The sequence below is a fragment of the Carcharhinus amblyrhynchos genome, chromosome 29 (genome assembly GCF_965287045.1).
Source record: "Carcharhinus amblyrhynchos chromosome 29, sCarAmb.v2.hapA, whole genome shotgun sequence".
Classification (NCBI taxonomy): Eukaryota; Metazoa; Chordata; class Chondrichthyes; order Carcharhiniformes; family Carcharhinidae; genus Carcharhinus; species Carcharhinus amblyrhynchos.
In genome coordinates, this window is record NC_137352.1 from 562,698 (window position 1) to 583,332 (window position 20,635).

The 20,635-nt window shown below is 46.8% G+C and overlaps 1 protein-coding gene across 1 annotated transcript in view; it reads left to right on the plus strand.

The window, feature by feature from the left end:
- Positions 1 to 20,635, plus strand: part of tecta (tectorin alpha) — a 97,673-nt gene that overhangs the window by 70,831 nt on the left and 6,207 nt on the right. Inside the window, exons 17-21 of the mRNA XM_080214551.1 lie at positions 4,843 to 5,039; positions 5,492 to 5,655; positions 7,481 to 7,729; positions 8,969 to 9,131; positions 12,862 to 12,952. Of these exons, the coding sequence (XP_080070677.1) occupies positions 4,843 to 5,039; positions 5,492 to 5,655; positions 7,481 to 7,729; positions 8,969 to 9,131; positions 12,862 to 12,952 (864 nt within the window). The remainder of the gene's footprint in view (positions 1 to 4,842; positions 5,040 to 5,491; positions 5,656 to 7,480; positions 7,730 to 8,968; positions 9,132 to 12,861; positions 12,953 to 20,635) is intronic.

A 20,635-nucleotide genomic window follows, 5' to 3' on the forward strand; every position in this document is an offset into this window, starting at 1 on the left:
TAGTGATAGCCTTTTTCCTCGGATGGAGAAAGCTAGCACGAGGGGGCATGGCTTTAAATTAAGGGGGGGTAGTTATAGGACGGATGTCAGGGGTAGGTTCTTTACCCAGAGGGTGGTGAGGGATTGGAATGCCCCGCCTGCTGCAGTTGTAAATGCGCCTAGTTTGGGGGCGTTTAAGAGATCTGTGGATAGGTTTATGGATGGAAAGGGATTGGTATAGGCTAGTGGGTCATTGTTTTTGTAACTGGTCGGCGCAACATCGTGGGCCGAAGGGCCTGTTCTGCGCTGTAATGTTCTATGTTCTATGTGCCTATCCAATAATCGCTTGAAAGTTCCTAAAGTGTCTGACCCCACTATCACAGCGGGCAGTGTATTCCACACCCCAACCACTCTCTGAGTAAAGAATCTACCTTGGACATCCCTCCTATATCTCCCACCATGAACCTTATAGTTATGTTCCCTAGTAACAGCTACATCCACCCGAGGAAATAGTCTCTGCACGTCCACTCTATCTATCCCCCAAGGTAGTTGCATCAGATTAAATCTCACGGGATCCAGGGTGAGGTTACCAATTGGATACAAAATTAGTTTGACAACAGAAGCCAGAGGGTGGTTGTAGAGGGTTGTTTTTCTAACTGGAGACCTGTGACCAGTGGTGTGCCTCAGGGATCAGCAGTGGGTCACTGTTATTTGTCATTTATATCAATGATTTGGATAAGAATTTAGGAGGCATGGTTAGTAAGTTTGCAGATGACACTAAGATTGGTGGCATTGTGGTCAGTGAAGAAAGTTATCTAGCATTTCAACAGAATCTGGATCAATTGGGCCAGTGGCTGATGAATGGCGGATGGAGTTTAATTTAAATAAATGCGAGATGATGCATTTTGGTAGATTGAACCAGGGGAGGACTTACTCAGTTAATGGTAGGGCGTTGGGGAGAGTTACAGAATAAAAAGGGGTACATGTTCCTAGCTCCTTGAAAGTGGAATCACAGGTGGACAGAGTGGTGAAGAAGGAACTCGGCATGCTTGGTTTCATCGGTCAGAATATTGGGACGTCTTGTTGAAGACATTGGTAAGGCCACACTTGGAATACTGTGTACAGTTCTGGTCACCCTATTATAGAAAGGATATTATTAAACCGGAAAGAGTGCGGAAAAGATTTACTAGGATGCTACCGGGACTTGATGGTTTGAGTTATAAGGAGAGGCTGGATAGACTGGGACTTCTTTCTCTGGAGCGTAAGAGGCTGAGGGGTGATCTTATAGAGGTCTATAAAATAATGAGGGGCACAGATCAGCTAGATAGTCAATATCTTTTCCCAAAGGTAGGGGAGTCTAAAACTAGAGGGCATAGATTTAAAGTGAGAGGGGAGAGATACAAAAGTGTCCAGAGGGGCAATTTTTTCACACAGAGGGTGGTGAGTGTCTGGAACAAGCTGCCAGAGGCAGTAGTAGAGGCAGGTACAATTTTATCTTTTAAAAAGCATTTAGACAGTTACATGGGTACGATGGGTATAGAGGGATATGGGCCAAATGTGGACAATTGGGATTAGTTTAGTGGTTTAAAAAATGAGGGAAAGGGCCGAGGGGTCTGTTTTCATGCTGAAAACCTCTATGATTCTATCCTCGGATGCTCCTTACTCAGAGACAGCTTATCCAATCCTCCTCATCAATTTTAAATCCTCCTAGTGTCTGAATGACCTCCTCTTTCACCGTGGCCTGGGCAGCATCTTCTTCCTTGGTAAAGACAGATGTAAAATATTCATTTAATATCTCCGCTATGCCCCTGCCTCCAGACATCAATTCCTTTTCCATCCCCTAATTGCCCGACTCCTCCTTTTACCTCTCCGTATTATTTATATGCCTGTAGAAGATTTGGAGATTCCCCTTTCTGTGAGCTGCCAATCTCTTATCACGCTCCCTCTTTGCTTCTCATTTTCACCTTCCCTCTGAGTTTTCTATCTTCAGCATGATAATCCATTGTATTTTCTGTCACAAACACACATTTTCTTCTTTACCTTAATTTTTATCTTTTTTCCACCCAGGGAGCTCTGGGGTTGTTTGCCCTCCCTTTCTCTTTGAGGGAATTTTCCTCGCACTCTCTCTTCTTTAAAGGAAGCCCAGAGATCAGCAACTGTTTTTCCTGACAACCTTTGACACCAATTTTTCAGCCCAGATCCATTCTTACCCCATTGAAGCTGCCTTTCCCCCATTAATTATTCTTAGTCTGGATCATTCCTGGTCCTTTTCCACAATCAGCCTAAAGCTTACAGCAGACAGTGTTCTTGGAATGATGGTGGTGAGTGAGTGGAATCGGTTGCCATCGGTGGTGGTCGAGGCGAACTCATTGGGGTCTTTTAAGAGACTTCTGGATGAGTACATGGGATTTAATGGGATTGAGGGTTATAGATAGGCCTGGTAGGTAGGGATATGATCAGCGTGACTTGTGGACTGAAGGGTCTGTTTGTGCTGTAGTGTTCTATGTTCTGTGTTCTATGTTCTAAATGTAAGGTCATTCACTTTGGAAGCAAAAGCAAGGCGGCAGATTACTACCTGAATGGGTGTAAATTGGGAGAGGGGAGTGTGCAGAGGGACCTGGGTGTCCTTGTGCACCACTCACTGAAGGTAAGCGTGCAGGTTCAGCAGGTGGTAAAGAAGGTAAATGGTATGTTGGCCTTCACTGCGAGAGGTTTCGAGTACAGGAGCAGGGATGTGTTGTTGTATCTATACAGGGCCTTGGTGAGGCCACACCTAGAGCATTGTTTGCAATTATGATCTCCCTTTCTATGGAAAGATGTTCTTGCTCTTGAGAGAGTGCAGCGAAGGTTTACTAGGCTGATTCTGGGGATGAAGAGAGATTGACCAGGTTAGGATTGTTTTCACTGGAGTTCAGACAAGTGAGGGGGGGTCTCATAGACATTTCTAAAATTCTAACAGCACCAGACAGGGTAGATGCAGGGAGGATGTTCCCGATGGTGGGGGAGTCCAGAACCAGGAGGTCACAGTCTGAGGATTCAGGGTAGACCATTTAGGATGGAGATGAGGAGACATTTCTTCACCCAGAGAGTGGTGATCCTGTGGAATTCATTCCCACAGGAAGTAGTCAATGTCAAAACCTTGAAGATGTTCAAGAGGTGGCTGGATATAGCACTTGGAGCGAATGGGATCAAAGGTTTTGGGAAAAAGCAGGATTAGGTTATTGAGTTGGATGATCAGCCAGGATCGTAATGAATGGTGGAGCAGGCTCGAAGGGCCAAATGGCCTCCACCTGCTCCTTTCTTCATGTATCTATTAACTTGCTTTTTACAAAGCTCGCAACCTCATGAATAAATCACAGTCATGATAACTTCTCCTAGATTCCTAAATGCCGAGCTGAAGCTGCTGTGATTGATGACATTTTGCACTAATGATGATCCAGGACATGGGATAAATCCTGGGAATGAGGCCCTGCCTCTCCTCCTGTTATTGGTTAATCTTGCTACAGAGAACGAACTGTATCCGTACTAATAAATATTATTACTGTTAATAGACCTTAGTGATACTGATAAGTCTTATTAAAGTTCAACACACCGTACTGGTAATAAACCTTACAAACAAAAGATAAAGCTCACTAGCCACTCAGCACCTTTTATTAATATTTATATTGCTTTGAATTTGAGAGTTGATAACTTATTCCCAAAGCAACATTCAGTTTCCTGACACATTGTGATTGCTCCTCCCCCTTCCCCACCCCCCCCACCCGAAACTCCCCCTCCCCCCCACCCGCCCCTCCCCGTCCCCCACCCCCCCACCCGCCCCTCCCCGTCCCCCACCCCCCCACCCGCCCCTCCCCGTCCCCCACCCCCCCACCTGCCCCTCCCCCACCCCCCCCACCCGCCCCTCCCCCAACCCCCCACCCGCCCCTCCCCCTCCCCCACCCACCCCTCCCCCCCACCCCACACCCCCTCCCCCCACCTGCCCCTCCCGCTCCCCCACCCACCCCTCCCCCTCCCCCGCCCCTCCCCCACCCACCCCCTCCCCCTCCCCCCCACCCCCTCCCCCCACCCCTCCCCCTCCCCCGCCCCTCCCCCCACCCCCTCCCCCCACCCGCCCCTCCCCCTCCCCCCACACACCCCTCCCCCACCCCCCACCCACCCCCTCCCCCACCCCCCCACGTGCCCCCTCCCCCCCCACCCCCCCACCCGCCCCTCCCCCACCCCCCACTCCACCTGCCCCTCCCCCTCCCCCTCCCCCCCACCCCCCTCCCCCACCCACCCCTCCTCCTCCCCCACCCCCTCCACCGGCCCCCTCCCCCCTCCCCCACCCGCCCCCTCCCCCCTCCCTCTCCCCCCTCCCCCTCCCCCTCGCCCCTTCCCCTCCCCCATCCGCCCCTCTTCCTCCCCTTCCCCCAACCCCCCACCCTCCCCTCCCCTTCCCCCACCCGCCCCCTCCCCTTCCCCCACCCTCCCCTCCCCTTCCCCCACCCGCCCCTCCCCTTCCCCCACCCGCCCCTCCCCTTCCCCCACCCTCCCCTCCCCCTCCCCTCAAACTCTCACCACTTTTCAATCGTTCCAGCTGGGTCTGGGCCGTTTTTAAATCTCTGTTTCAACCCCCTTTTCCATCCCACTTTATTACTGAATCTGATAGCTCCTCTCCCCAGTGTAATTACACTCGGTTGGAATCGGCCTCACTGTGGGAGTGAGTTCACATTCTCACCACTCTCTGAGGTCAAGAAATGTCTGGTGAATGGGGTCCTGGTGACAGAGTAAAGGTCAGAGGTTATTCAGCATGTTCCGAAACTGTTCTAATGATGCTGAATGTCGATTGGTCCACCTGTCGAGTTTCTCTTATCCGTTCCTCAGATGATATTGTCCAAGCAGATGTGGTTTGTAAATATTCTCAGATGGAAGTTTATATTTCTAAATGCCGACTTTACCAGCTGGGCTTTGAGCGTGAAGATGTCCGAATTAATGATTTTCGCTGTGTGGGATCAGAAGGAGATGATTTCATTGCTTTTCACATCAACAACACCAATCGGAACTGTGGAAACATTGTGAAGGTGAGGATTTCTCATTCCCGATTTTCAACATATCTGCAGATAATCTTCCAATATTTCGTCATTGATTTCCCCAATCACAATCCTTATTTTCTCTCTCCAAAGGCCTTAATGCTGTCCATTAATATGGCCCAGTGGAAGGGGCAATCTGAGCTTGGGTGGTGGGGGGAACACAGGGAGGGGCATAGGGTGCTTTGGGGAGGGAGCAGACTGAGGATATTGCTTGTCGGGCACTGTATAATGTGCTGGGAGCTGAGGGAGTAATTTGAGATTTGTAGGGTGAATGGGATCTGCTGTGTAAAGGTTTCAGTCTGTGGCCCAGAGACTCAGTTATACTGAGGCACCAACTGAATATATGGTTGTGACATTGCATGAAAGCACTGTGTATGTTTGCTGTGTTGGATGTAGATTATCCTGTGAGTGTCTCCAGGTGACAGTAATCCTTCTCTACACAGACAAATGAGACACATGTCCTGTATATAAACACTGTCTGGATCGAAAGTCTGAATAACACGGGCAGTGTCATTACTCGTGACAGAGTCATTAATGTCGAATTCTCCTGCGCTTATGAACTTGACTTGAAAGTTTCTCTTGAAACTGTTGTGAGGCCGATGCTGAGGTGAGTTGTGACCTGGGTTTAACTTCTAGATATTGGATAAAAAGGGCATTTTCAGGGTGGCAACCTGTAACTGATGGAGTATGACTGGGATCCATGCTGGGACCACAGTTATTATTACTGACTTGGACAAGGATAGTGAATGTACTGTCGCCAAGTTTTTATGACACAAAGATAGGTGAGAAGGCAAGTGGTGAGGATGACAGAAAGTCTACAAAGAGATACAGACAGGTTAGGTGAGTGGACAAAAATTTGGCAGATGGAATATAATGTAGGAAAATGAGAAGTAAGTAACTTTGGTCAGAAGAATAAAGGAGCTGAGTATTTTTTAAATGGAGAAAGACTGCAGAAAGCTGCAGCATTGGGGGGGGGGGGATTTGGGAATCCTTGTGCATAAATCACAAAAGCTGGCATGTATGTTCAGCAGGTAATTGGGAAAGGAAATGCAATGTTGCTTTATTTCAAAGGAAATGGAGTTTAAAAGTAAGGAAGTGTTGCTAAAACTAAACTAGGCACTATTTAGACCACACCTGGAATGTTGTGAACAGTTTTATACTGGCATTAGACGCAGTCCAGAGAAGGTTTACTTGGTTGATCCTGTGTTTGGAGGGATTTTCTTATGAGGAGAGGTTGAGTAGGCTAGGCCTGTACTCATTGAAGTTTAAAGAATGAGAGACAATCTTACCAAGACATGTAAGATTCTCAGGGGGCTGGGAGGATGTTTCCTCTTGTGGGAGAGTCTGGACCAGAGGGCGGAATCTCAGAGCAAGGGATCACCCATTTAAAACAGAGATGAGGAGACACACTGCTTGGTTTTTCTTTGGTGCTGGGATAATGATTGTTCTGTTGAAGCAGATAAGGTCCTCAGATAGTTTTAAAGAGAGGTGTGAATACCCCTGCCAGCTGATCTGCGCAGGATCTGAGTGCTCATCCAGGCCAGCTGCTTTCCATGGGTTGACCTTTGAGAAAGCTGCTGTGACATCTGTGACCTTGGGTACGGGTTCGGCCCAGTCTTACAAATGGAAGGTGTGCTCTCACTGACCTCTTGCTCAAAACAGGCACAGAATATATTGAGTTCATTGGGGAGGGGTGCATTTATGCAGGTGACATTACCTACCTTCATCTTGTAGATTGCTATGTCTTGCAGGGAATCAAGGTTATGGGGATAAAGTGGGACAGTGCAGTTGAGGATTATCACATTAAATCAGTCATCATGACCTTACGGAATAATGGAGCAGAGTGGATGGGCCAAATGGCCTGTTTGTGCTGTTGCTTCTTGTGGTCTTTTGGGGTGGTGGATTTGGACGTAGTGTGTGCTCAGGCTGGGGAATGGGAGTTCTGTCTGAAAGGTTGTTGATTGGGTGATGATGTATGTTACTGTCAGAAGCTGCAACCAATCATTTAAATGTTATACTTGGTTCACCTGTCCTCTCTAATTCGACAAACTCATGTTATAAGCATTAGTTAAATTTGAACATCAGTGGATCCGATTCTGGCTACATATTTAAGCTCATAAATATTGTTGTAATTATCACTCCAAAGAATGTTTACAATTTCAACATCAGTGATTGTGTGGATTTGTAGAACTGAAATGGTTTATTCTGCATCATTTAACAGTGAAACAGAGAGTTGTTCATACGGGCACTGTCTGAGCTGTAAATAACCACAGCAATGTGCAGAGAAAATCCTCCTTCAGGAGTTGCTGTTCTTGTGTTTTTAGTTATTGTGCAGCTGGAGGGAGAGCTTCCCTTTCATTTGCTTAAAAATCTGGTCAGAATGTGTAGAATTAACCAGAGGTTTTTATTGATTTATTTGCTGTTTATTGCAGTGTTGTCAACCTCACTCTTCCCACCAAAGAAGGTAGTTTCATCACAAAAATGGCTCTGTACAAAAACTCATCGTACAAGTTTCCCTATCGAGAGGGTGAGGTGACACTCACCACTCGGGATGTCCTGTACATTGGGGTCTTTGTCGAGGGGGCTGATTCGACACAGCTGATTCTGATTATTAATCGTTGTTGGGCGACGCCATCTCGTAACCCCAAGGACCGACTGCGTTACGTAATCATCGAGCACGGGTTTGTATGAAACCTTTCCAAAGTGATGTTGGGTCCAGATCCCTGTCCCTGGGAGTGGGAGGGGGACATCAGGAAACTCAGGGTTCTAGTTTACTGGACCCTACACTGATGCTCAGACTGGCTCTGGACCAACTGACTCCCATTCTCCTCACTCAGAGACTATTCACAAGAGGAAGAGAGTCCCCAACCTCCCCATCCCCCCGGGATCCACTCTCATCCCCCCAGGATCCACTCTCATCCCCCCGGGATCCACTCTCATCCCCCCGGGATCCACTCCCATCCCCCCGGGATCCACTCTCATCCCCCCGGGATCCACTCTCATCCCCCCGGGATCCACTCTCATCCCCCCGGGATCCACTCTCATCCCCCCGGGATCCACTCTCATCCCCCCAGGAGACACTCTCATCCCCCCGGGATCCACTCTCATCCCCCCGGGATCCACTCTCATCCCCCGGGATCCACTCTCATCCCCCCAGGAGACACTCTCATCCCCCCCGGGATCCACTCTCATCCCCCCGGGATCTACTCTCATCCCCCCAGGAGACACTCTCATCCCCCCGGGATCCACTCACATCCCCCCGGGATCCACTCTCATCCCCCCAGGAGACACTCTCACCCCCCCGGGATCCACTCTCACCCCCCCAGGAGACACTCTCACCCCCCCGGGATCCACTCTCATCCCCCCGGGATCCACTCTCATCCCCCCGGGATCCACTCTCATCCCCCCGGGATCCACTCTCATCCCCCCCGGGATCCACTCTCATCCCCCCGGGATCCACTCTCATCCCCCCGGGATCCACTCTCATCCCCCCGGGATCCACTCTCATCCCCCCGGGATCCACTCTCATCCCCCCGGGATCCACTCTCATCCCCCCGGGATCCACTCTCATCCACGCCGCCCCCCCCCGCTCTCAGGAAACAGCTTTTTTCTCATTCTCCCCATGCCCCCCTTCTCCCTCAGGACAAACTCTTTCTCTGCCCCCACCCCCCACCCCCACCACCAATGACAGAACTCTCTCCTCCAGCTCTGTCCCCCTGAAATTTATTGAAATATTTTCTCTTCGGTCTCTCAAATTCTGCCTTTGATATTTTACTATTTTTCTTTCATCCAGTCACTGGGACATCCCCACCCAGGACATGCAGACTTCCCAGAAGACGGGATGGTGGGGGGAGAATGATGGGGGGGAGGATGACACAATCCTCATTCTGACTCTGATTATTCTGTCACTTTCTGAGCAGGTGCCCAAACTCCAAGGACAGCACCATCGAGATGGAGGAGAATGGAGTTTCTCTCACTTGCCGCTTCCATATTGTTGTTTTCAAGTTTATCGGTGATTACAATGAGGTTCACCTCCACTGCGACGTGACACTGTGTGATTCCGATATAAATAACTGCAGAGTTGTGAGTAACGAGCTCGTCTTTATCCTCCCCCCGGCCCCCTCAAACCTGCTCTAAAGCCCCTGGCTCCCTGCGCCTCCTTCTTGGAAGAGAAACCCTTTCATTCCACACTACCACACCCCTGGAGCTGGACTCATTCTGAGCCACACTGCAGAGAGGTCGACTGTCAGAGAGTCAAACAGGAGTCCTGTCAGAAAACCATCAAACAGCTAAAACCCTACAACAGTGGCATTGACCCTGGGAAAATACTTGTTGGCCTGTTTGCCTTACAGGAAAAAGACACAGGATCTTCACCTCTGGGCCAGCAGACCCATGGGCTGCTGGATGAGAGACAAGTCCAGCTTAGGGCAGTGAGACTTTTCCAAAGACCCTCCTATTCCCACCCTCCAAACACTCCCCATGCCCCAGCCATGCCAACTAATGCCCCCACCCATCCCTTCTGCTCCTTGCTGCCCAGCCACTGCACTTGCATGCCCAATGGTTCTATATATAGGTGTATCACCAGTCATCCAACATCGAAAAAGACCCTTCGGCCCACCATGTCGATGCAGACCATCAAATACCAATCTACACTAATTCCATGTCCCAACACGTGGACCTTTGTCTACCAAGCCTTGGTGATTAAAGTGTTTGTTTAATGCTTCTTAAATGTTGTGAGAGAACCTGCCCCAACACCCTCAGACTGTGCGTTCCATATTCCTACCATCCTCTGATTTGAAAAACATTTTCCACAGATTCCCTTTAAACCACTTACTCCTCACCTTAAACCTCTGCCCTCTGGTCTTAGAGGCCTCTGCCATGGGGAACAGATCCTTACAATCTACCTTATCAATGCCTCTCATTTGTACGGCTCTATCAGACCACCCCCCCCCACCCAAACACCCACCCAGCCTATCCAGTCTCTCCTCATAGCTGAAACTTTCCATCCCAGGCAGCATCCTGGTGAACTTCCTCTGCACACTCTCCATGCCCTTCTGATAGTGTGGCGATCAGAACCGCTCACTATACTCCATCTGTGGTCTAACCAATGTTTTATAAAGCTGCATCAAGGTGTTCCTGCTCCTATAATCTATGCCTTGGCTCAGGAAGGCAAGCATTCCATATGCCACCTTCACCATTCTATTTATCTGTGCAGCCACCTTCAGGGAACAATGGACTTATAAACCAAGGTCTAGGGACCTTCTGTTCATTGTGTATATTCTACCCTTATTAGATCTCCCAAAATGAACCCTACAATAACAATAGTGTGTTCAATAAGCTTTAAAAAGTACTTCATTTCATAACTTTTTTCTAAAAAAGTAATTTCATTACTAGCTAATAAGTGTCAACCCAGATTAATCACTAACTCTTGAAACACATAATTCTGTGTAAACAAACATTTTAAAATTGATAGAGAATCTGAGCTGTCAGTCAGACTACATTTTTCTCTGGAGGCAGGTGTTTTAGTATTCTAATGGTTGTCTGGGCTCTCAGCCAAGCCTCATTATCCAAACATCACTGTTTAAAAATAAGGGGTTTCCCATTTAAGACAGAAATGAAGATCTTTTTTCTCAGATGGTTGTGAGACTTTGGAATTCTCTTCCTCAAAAAATATTTGAGGCAGAGTCTTTGAATATCTAAGGCAGAAGTAGATGGATTTTGATAAGCAAAGGGGTGAAAGGTTATCAGCAGTAGGCTGGAATGTGATTTTTGAGATTAAAATTGGATCAGCCACAACCTTCATTTGATTTATTATTGTCACATGTATACAGTGAAAAGTATTTTTTTAACGTGCTATACAGACAGAGCATACTGCTCATAGAAGAGGAGAGAGTGCAGAATGTAGTGTTATAGTCATAGCTAGGATGTAGAGAAAGATCAACTTAATGCGAGGTAAGTCCTTTCAAAAGTCTGACAGAAGCAGAGAAGATACTGTTCTTGAGTCAGTTGGTACGTGACCTCAGACTTTTATATCTTTTTCCCGAAGGAAGAAGGTGGAAGAGAGAATGTCCAGGGTGTGTGGGGTCCTTAATTATGCTTTGCAGAGGCAGCGGGAAGTGTAGACAGAGTCAAGGGATGGGAGGCTGGTTTGTGTGATGGATTGGGCAACATTCACAATCCTTTGTAGTGTCTTGCGGTCTTGGGCAGAGCAGGAGCCCATACCAAGCTGTGATACAACCAGAAATAATGCTTTCCATGGTGCATCTGTAAAGTTGGTGAGAGTCAGAGCTGACATGCCAAATTTCCTCAGTCTTCTGAGAAAGTAGAGGCGTTGGTGGGCTTTCTTAACTATAGTGTCTTAAATAGCAGAGCAGATCGAGGGGCCGAGTGGCCTACTCCTGCTCCTGAGTTGTGAGAATACTGTGTCTTTAAGAAACATGTTTCTTGTGTAGGATTTATTTTCGTCATCAGTTCTATTAACTGGTGCCACTTTGTCTGTAACTGGCAGCCAATACTGTTATGACTGCAGCAGCATAATTGATCTTAATTATCAAAATGTTTGCTTTAATCTGGGCTAATGCTGTTGTTATTTTAGTGTTACACCCAGGGGTTTTTCAGAGTAGGGCTTGATTAGGTTGCTAGGAAAGTCATGTGACTAGGTGGGGCTAAGCTCAGTTGCTGCTTGGGAGCTGTAGAAAGAAGAAATATCTCTGTCTCTCTTTGGAGATTGAAGACTAGGACCTGCCAGAAAATAGGTCTCTTTTTCTTGAAGTTCTGCAGTTTGAAGTTAGATCTTTCTCTAGAGACTGCTACATGGGGAGTCAGAAGCCAGGTAGTTGTCTAGACCTCTGTCCAGAGGAGCTAAAAGGCTGGATACCTAGCATTCACGTCAGCATTTCTGTTTTTGTGTTAATTGATTCTAAAGAAGGATTTATGTTGAAGGGAATATTGCTTTAATTAGAACTACAGCTGTTAAGAATTATACCTCATCATATTTAAGTACTTCAATTGGTAAAAGTTATGCTAATTCTTTGTTATATTTTAACTGTAGTGTTAAATAAAGTTTGTTTTAATAAAAACTACCTAATGAATCAACAGAATCACACCTGGAACAAAACATCTTATTACTGCCAAAATCAAATAAAGTTGGAGTTAGACTAACTTCATAATACACCTTGGAGTTTCTGATCTGGCTCCTAAGAAGGGTTTGTGTTATTGACACTTTAAAGGTTCTGGATAATTGACACTTTTATTCGCTTGTCATTGAAATAACTTTTCAACATTGTAGAAAGTTCTGAATGTTTGTTTGTAAACATATCGTACTATCACAATAAAGTTAATTGCTTTACCATCGAGACCCAGTGGGTATGAGGACTTCCTTCTGAAAAGCCGCATAATGAAGACTATCTTTCACAAGGAACTATGAAACGTGAAAACTGTGACAGAGTTGGACATATCCATCTCAGCAATGGAGCAGCCAGTTGTGAGTGCTGGATGCAGGATTTTGACAGGAACCAGCCTAAACCCTGTAAAGGCACTCCCAAAAATTGGACAATCCAGAGTGGGGTTGGGAATTGTGCCATTCTTAAAGAGCTCCATGTCATTCCAACTCTCTGAAAATCCTGCGCATGCTGATAGCTTTGATTGGAGTTTGTAAAATGTAACTGGTGTGGGAATCCCCAAAGCCAAATCCTGAAGGGGCATATTCCCAATCAGGTGGGAAGGGCAGATGAGAGAAGACAGAAATATACCAACACCTCTCTGGAGGTTTCTGATGGACACATTAACCAAATCTTTGTGTTGGTCCCTGTAGACATGTCCTACTAACAACAGGAGACTTTCCGATGACAACTGGCTACTCTCAAAAGAACAGATTCTCTCTGTTGGACCCATCAGGAGAAGAGGTGAGATTCACTGTTGTTATCTCATAATATACACTTTGGACCATTTACATTCCTGTAATAAGTTCCTGTCATCACAACAATGTAACATGTCCTTGGATAAAACAAAAAGAGATAATAAACAGAGAGAACTGACACAGAGAAAGGAAGTATTAGTTGGTAGAGGAGGTTCCTGGGATGAAGGGCTTCTTTAAAGAAAGATTTACCCACTGGAGTTTCAAAGAATGAGGTGAACTTGTTGAAAAATGTAAGATCATGAGTGGCTCAATGGAGTGGATGTTGGGAGATGTTGCCTTTTATGACCCTGGTCTAGACCCAGAGGACAAGAAATGAGGAGACTCTATTTCTGAGGGCCATTAGGCTATGTAATTCTCTTCCCAGAAAGCAGTGATGGCTGGGAGATTGAATTTATTCAAAGCTGAGTTTGAGAGATATTTGATAGTTAAGGGAGTCAAAAGGTTATTGGCGGCAGACAGGAAAGTGAGTTTGAAACTATGATCAGATCAGCCACAATCTTATTGAATGGTGGGACTGGTTTGAAGGGCTGAATGGCCAGCTCTTGTGTCTAAGTCCCATGTTGCTAAGGCATAGGCAGAGACAAAGACACATATTGAGCGCTGCTAACTAGTTGGAACTGTTGAGCTTATGTAGTTAAGCTAATGTTTGGACAGAGGCTGGTATAAAGGTGAGCTTTGTGTGCTCAAAGATGCCTCACGTTTGGACAGCACAGTGGTTAACACTGCTGTCTCACAGCACCAGGACATGGGTTGGATTCCCAGCTTGGGTCACTGTCTGTGCAGAGTTTGCACATTCACCCCACGTCTGCGTGGGTTTCCTCTGGCTGCTCTGGTTTCCTCCCACAGTCCGAATGACGTGCTGGTTAGGTGCATTGGCCGTGCTAAATTCTCTCTCACTGTACCTAAACAGGCACTGGAGTGTGGCAACTAGGGGATTTTAACAGTAGCTTCATTGCAGTTTTAATGTAAGTCGACTTGTGACACTAATAAATAAACTTAAACTATGTTCATGTGTTGATTGGTCAATGAAAAGAGATGGATTGAGGAAAGTGCACACACTCATTAGCATACAACAACTTGAATTCATGTAGGACTTTTACCAAAGTTAATCCAGACTGCGATCAAACAAAATTTAGCACAGAGTCTTATTTGAACAGATGTGTCTAAAAGCTTGGCCAAGGAGTTTCTTAAATGAGGAAAGAGAGAGGTATAGAGGGGCAATTCTGGAACTTCAGGTCCAGACAGCTGTGAATAGTGGGATGGTAAAATCGAGGACTGGGACAGGAACACAGCACGAGTAACTAATAGAACTGGCGATAACAGAAATATTGAATAGAGTTGAGCACTGCTAATATGGTTCCGCTATTTAAGAAGGTTGTAGAGATAAGCCAGGGAAACTACAGACCAGTGAGTCTCATGTCAGTGGTAGGGAAACTATTGGAGAAACTTCTGAAGGAGAGCATCTATCTCTCCACTTGGAGAAGCAAAGCTTGATCAGGGATAGTCAGCATGGCTTCGTCAGAGAGAGGCCATACTTAACAAATTTAATTGAATTTTTTGAGGAGCTGACCAGATGTGTAGTTGAGGGTAGTGCAGTTGATACAGTTTATATGGATTTCAGCAAAGCCTTCAAGGTCCCACATGGGAGACTTGTAAAGAAGGTAAATGCACACAGGATACAGGGTAATTTGATAAAGTGGATTCAAAATTGGCTCAGTTCTAGGAGACAGAGGGTGATGACAGAAGACTGCTTTCAGGACCAGAAGCCAGTGTCCAGTACCATAAGGATCTGTGTTGGGTCCCCTATTAATCATCATTTATATAAATGACATGGAAGACAATGTCCGTGTTAGGATTAGTAAGTTTGTGGATATACAAAGACTGACCGGGTGGTTAATAGTGAGGCTAAGTGTCTTGGGCTACAAGAAGATATAGACATAATGGGCAGATAAGTGACAGATATTATTTATTATTTAAAAGGTGAAAAGCTGCAGCATGCTACGGTGCAGAAGGACCTGGGCGTCCTTGTGCACGAGTCGCAAAAACCCAGTCTGCAGGTGCAGCAGGAAGGCGAATGGAATGTTGGCCTTTATAGCGAGGGGGATTGAATATAAAAGCAGGGAGGTCTTGCTGCAACTGTACAGGGCACTGGTGAGGCCGCAGCTGGAGTACTGTGTGCAGTTTTGGTCGCCGCACTTGCGCAAGGATATTTTGGCCTTGGAGGGAGTGCAGAGGAGGTTCTCTAGGCTGATACCGGAGTTGAGGGGTTTAGACTATGAAGAGAGACTAAATAGACTGGGTCTGTACTCGTTGGAGTTTAGAAGGATGAGGGGGGATCTTATAGAGACGTATAAGATAATGAAGGGGATGGATAGAGTAAACAGTGGCAGGCTTTTTCCTAGAATGGAGACGAATATCACGAGGGGCCACGAGCTTAGGGTGAGGGTGGAGAAGTATAATTTGGATGCTAGAGGGAGGTTTTTCACACAGGTGGTCGTGGGGGTCTGGAATGCGCTACCAAGTAAGGTGGTGGAGGCAGGCACACTGGACTTGTTTAAGGTTTACTTAGATAGGCACATGAGCGAAACAGGGATGGAGGGTTCTAGGAGACTGTTTTAAAATAAGGGTCAGAGCCTCGGGACGTTCCTGGAAATCTAATGCTACGTGTTGATGTTTTGTCTCTTTTACTCCGCTGGTGCGTCTGTCCACCTTGTTGTCTAATGAGGGGCATGCACATGGTGGGTCGTACCTGGGCTACTCTTGGATGTTTTGAGAGTGGCCTAGTACTTTGTGTTGTTGTGTGTGCTTAAACCTGGACCAACAGACGGGCACCACAACAGCTCAGTGACTATCACTGTTAGCTGTGCAGATACATGGATTTGGGCTGGTGTCTGTGGGAGTTTGCGCATTCTCCCTGTGGTTGCGTGGGTTTCCTCCGGGTGCTCCAGGTTCCTCTCACCCCAAAGATGTGTTCTTAGGCTGATTGGTGTAACAAATTGTCCCTAAATTATTCTCCCCTTAATCTGGTTTCCAATTGGGGTACCATAAGCATAGACATGGGTCAAGGGTGGAGGAGGGAAAACACATTGTTGAGATGGCGGAGTGGGCTCATTGGGCCGAAGGGCCTGTTTCCCGTGCTGTGTTGTTCTGTGTTCTTTGCGGTAGAGAGATTCTTCCCGCTTAGAAAGGATAGCAGGACTAGAGGGCACAGCCTCAAGATAAGGGGGGGGGGGGGGGGGTTGCAGTTTAGAACAGAGTTGAGGAGGAACTTCTTCACTCAAAGGATGGTGAATCTCTGGAATTCGTTGCCTGAAGGGGTGGAGGCTACCTCGCTAAATATATTTAAGTCACGGGTAGATAGGTTTCTGATAGACAGGGGAATTAAGGGTGAAAGTGGGAAAGTGGAACTGATCCTGAAGTGGATCACTATAGTCTTACTGAATGGCGGGGCAGGCTCGAAGGGCTAGATGGCCTACTCCTGCTCCTATTTCTTATGTTGTTAGGTAGAGATGTATAAGATGATGAGAGGTATTGATCGAATGGATTCTCAGAGACATTTTCCCAGGGCTGAAATGGCTGCCACGAGAGGACACAGGTTTAAGGTGCTGGAGAGTAGGTACAGAGGAGATGTCAGGGGTAAGTTTTTCACTCAGAGGGTGGTGAGTGCGTGGAATCGGCTGCCGTTGGTGGTGGTGGAGGCAGATTCGATAGGGTCTTTTAAGACACTTTTGGATAAGTACATGGAACTTAGTACGATAGAGGATTATAGATAAGCCTAGTAGATAGGGATATGTTCGGCGCAAGTTGTGGGCCGAAGGGCCTGTTTGTGCTGTAGTTTTTCTATGTTTTAGATGGAATTTAACTCAGAAAGGTGTGAGGGAATTAGTAATTTGACAAAGAAAGGTGTGAGGGAATTAGTAATTTGACAAAGAAAGGTGTGAGGGAATTAGTAATTTGACAAAGAAAGGTGTGAGGGAATTAGTAATTTGACAAAGAAAGGTGTGAGGGAATTAGTAATTTGACAAGGAAGTATTCAACAAATGGCATGACACTAGGAAGTTCTGTGGAACTAAAGGGTCTTGGCATGTTTGTCTATGTGTACAATTCTGGTCACCCTGCTATCAGAAGGATGTTATTCAACTAGAGAGGTTGCAAAAGGATTTACAAGGTGATCTTATAGAGGTCTATAAAATAATCAGAGGCACAGATCAGCTAGATAGTCAATATCTTTTTCCAAAGATAGGGGCGTCTAAAACCAGAGGGCATACGTGTAAGGTGAGAGGGGAGAGATACAAAAGTGTTCAGAGGGGCAATTTTTCAGAGGGTGGTGAGTGTCTGGAACAAGCTGCCAGAGGTAGTAGTAGTGATGGGTACAATTTTTTCTTTTAAAAAGCATTTAGATAATTACATGGATAAGATGGGTACAGAGGGATATGGGCCAAATGCGGGCAATTGGGACTAGCTTAGGGGTTTAAATAAAAAGGGCGGAATGGACAAGTTGGGCCAGAGGGCCTGTTTCCATACTGTAAACCTCTATGATTCTATGGATGTTACTGGGACTAGAAGGTTTGAATTATAGGGAGAGGCTGGATAGGCTGGGACTTTTTTCCTGGGAGCATAGGAGGATGAGGGGTGACCTTTATAGAGGTCTATAAAATCATGAGGGGCACAGATAAAGCGAATAGCAAAGGTCATTTCCCCAGGATAGCAGAGTCCAATGCTAGAAGGCATGGGTCTAAGATGAGAGGGGAAAGAATTAAAAGGGACAGGAGGGGAAATTTTTCCACACACAGGATGGTGAGTGTATGGAATGAGCGGCCAGAAGAGGTAGTAGAGGTGGGTACAATTACAACATTTAAAAGACATTTGGACAGGTACATGGATGGGAAAGGTTTAGAGGAATATGGGCCAAACGCAGGCAATCAGGACGAGGTCAGGTTAGGAAACCTTGTTAGCATGGACAAGTTGAGCCAAAGGGCCTGTTCCTGTGCTGTAAATCTCTCTGATTCTACCTCTGAAGATGGAAGGGCATGTTAATAGGGTGATGTAAAAGGCACATGGACACTTGCCTTTATCAATCAAAGCATAAATTACAAAAGCAGGGAAGTTATGTTGGAGTTGTAAAGAACTTTGATGAGGCCACAGCTGGGGTAATGTGTGCAGTTCTGGTCGCCACATTATTAGAAGGATGTGATTGCACTGGAGGAGGTGCAGAGGAGATTCACCAGGATGCTGCCTGAGATGGAATATTAAAGTTATGAAGAGAGGCTGGATAGGCTTGGATTATTTACATTGGAGCAGAGAAGACTGAGTGGCGACCTGATTGAGGTGTACAAGATTATGAGGGACACGGACAGAATGGATAAGGAGCAGCTGTTCCCCTTCGTTGAAGGGTCAATCACAAGGGGACATAGAACATTCCAGCGCAGTACAGGCCCTTCAGCCCTCGATGTTGTGCCGACCAGTGGAATCAATCTAATGACCTTCTAACCTAAACTATTCCAATGTTATCCATATGCCTATCCAACGACCATTTGAACGCCCTTAAACTTGGCGAGTCCACAACTGCTGCAGGCAGGGCATTCCACGACCTTACTACCCTCTGAGTAAAGAACCTACCTCTGACATAAGAACATAAGAAATAGGAGCAGGAGTAGGCCATCTAGCCCTTCAAGCCTGCCCCGCCATTCAATAAGATCATGGCTGATCTGTCGTGGCTCAGTTCCACATTCCCCCGCTCTCCCCATAACCCTTAATCCCCTCTCTTATCAAAAACCCATCAACCCGCGTCTTAAAAATATTTAGCGAGGCAGCCTCTACCACTTCAACGGGCAGAGAATTCCAGAGATTCGCCACCCTTTGAGTGAAGAAGTTCCTCCTCAACTCCGTTCTAAACCGCCTCCCCTTTATCTTGAGGCTGTGCCCCCTAGTCCTATTATCCTTTCTGAGCGGGAAGAGTCTCTCCACCTCTATCCTATCCATCCCATTCATCATCTTAATCGTCTCAATGAGATCTCCCCTCATTCTTCTAAACTCTAATGAGTACAAGCCTAGTTTATTCAGCCTCTCCTCATAGCTCAACCCCCTCAACTCCGGCATCAGCCTAGTAAACCTCCTCTGCACTCCCTCCAAAGCCAAAATATCCTTGTGTAAGTACGGCGCCCAAAACTGCACACAGTACTCCAGCTGCGGCCTCACCAGTGCCCTATACAGTTGCAGCAAGACCTCCCTACTTTTATATTCAATCCCCCTCACTATGAAGGCCAGCATCCCATTCGCCTTCCTGACCACCTGCTGCACCTGCAAGCTGGGTTTTTGCGACTCATGCACAAGGACCCCAAGGTCCCTCTGCACCGTCGCCTGCTGCAGTTTTTCGCCATGTAAGTGATAATCTTTCCTACCATTATTCCTACCAAAGTGGACCACCTCGCACTTGCCAACATTAAATTCCATTTGCCATTTCCTGGCCCATTCGCCCAGCCTATCTAGATCCTTCTGTAGACTCTCCACACCCTCCGCACAATTTGCCTTTCCTCCAATCTTGGTGTCATCAGCAAATTTCGACACCCTACACTCGGTTCCCTCCTCCAGATCATCTATATAAATGGTAAATAGCTGAGGCCCCAGCACCGACCCCTGAGGCACTCCACTAGTCACCAGCCGCCAATCCGAATAGCACCCATTGACCCCCACTCTCTGCCTCCTATTTGACAACCAATCCTCTATCCACGCTAAACCCTACCCCCAACTCCATGCCCCCTGACCTTCTGCAATAACCTCCTGTGAGGTACCTTGTCAAACGCCTTCTGAAAATCCAGAAAGACCACATCCACCGGCTCTCCTCTATCCACGCCTTAGACACATCCTCATAGAACTCCAGTAAATTTGTCAGACACGACTTCCCTTTAACGAAACCGTGCTGCGTCTGCTCTATCAAGCAATTCCTCTCAAGATGCCTCGCTATTTCCTCCTTGATGACGGATTCTAACATTTTACCTACAACAGACGTTAAACTAACTGGCCTATAATTCCCTGCCTTTTGCCTGGCACCCTTCTTAAACAACGGCGTAACATTAGCCGCTTTCCAATCTTCCGGCACTTCCCCGGAATCCAGCGACGTCTGGAAAATAACCACCAAGGCATCCACTATCACCTCCGCCATTTCTTTCAGAACCCTCGGATGCATTCCATCCGGTCCTGGGGACTTGTCCACAATCAGCCCCTCCAGTCTGTCGAGCACCACCTCTCTAGTAACAGTAATGTCATTAAGACCCTCCAGTCCTACCACCTTTCCATCGCTAACATCCAGCAAATTATTCACGTCCTCCTCCGTGAAGACAGAAACAAAAAAGTTATTCAGGACCTCAGCCATATCCCCATCCCCTACCACTAAGTCCCCCTTCTCATCCTCTAAGGGACCAACGTTCACCCTAGCCAGCCTCTTCCTTTTTATATATTTATAAAAACTCTTGCTATCCTTTTTTATATTAAGTGCAAGCCCAGCTTCATAGTTTCTCCTACCCTTCTTTATCATCTTCTTTGTCAATCTTTGTTGACATTTAAACCTCTCCCAATCCTCTTCTTGCCCACTACTCTTTGCTACTCTAAACGCCTCCGCTTTTAATTTAACACTTTCCTTCACCTCCTTCGTTATCCACGGCTTATTACC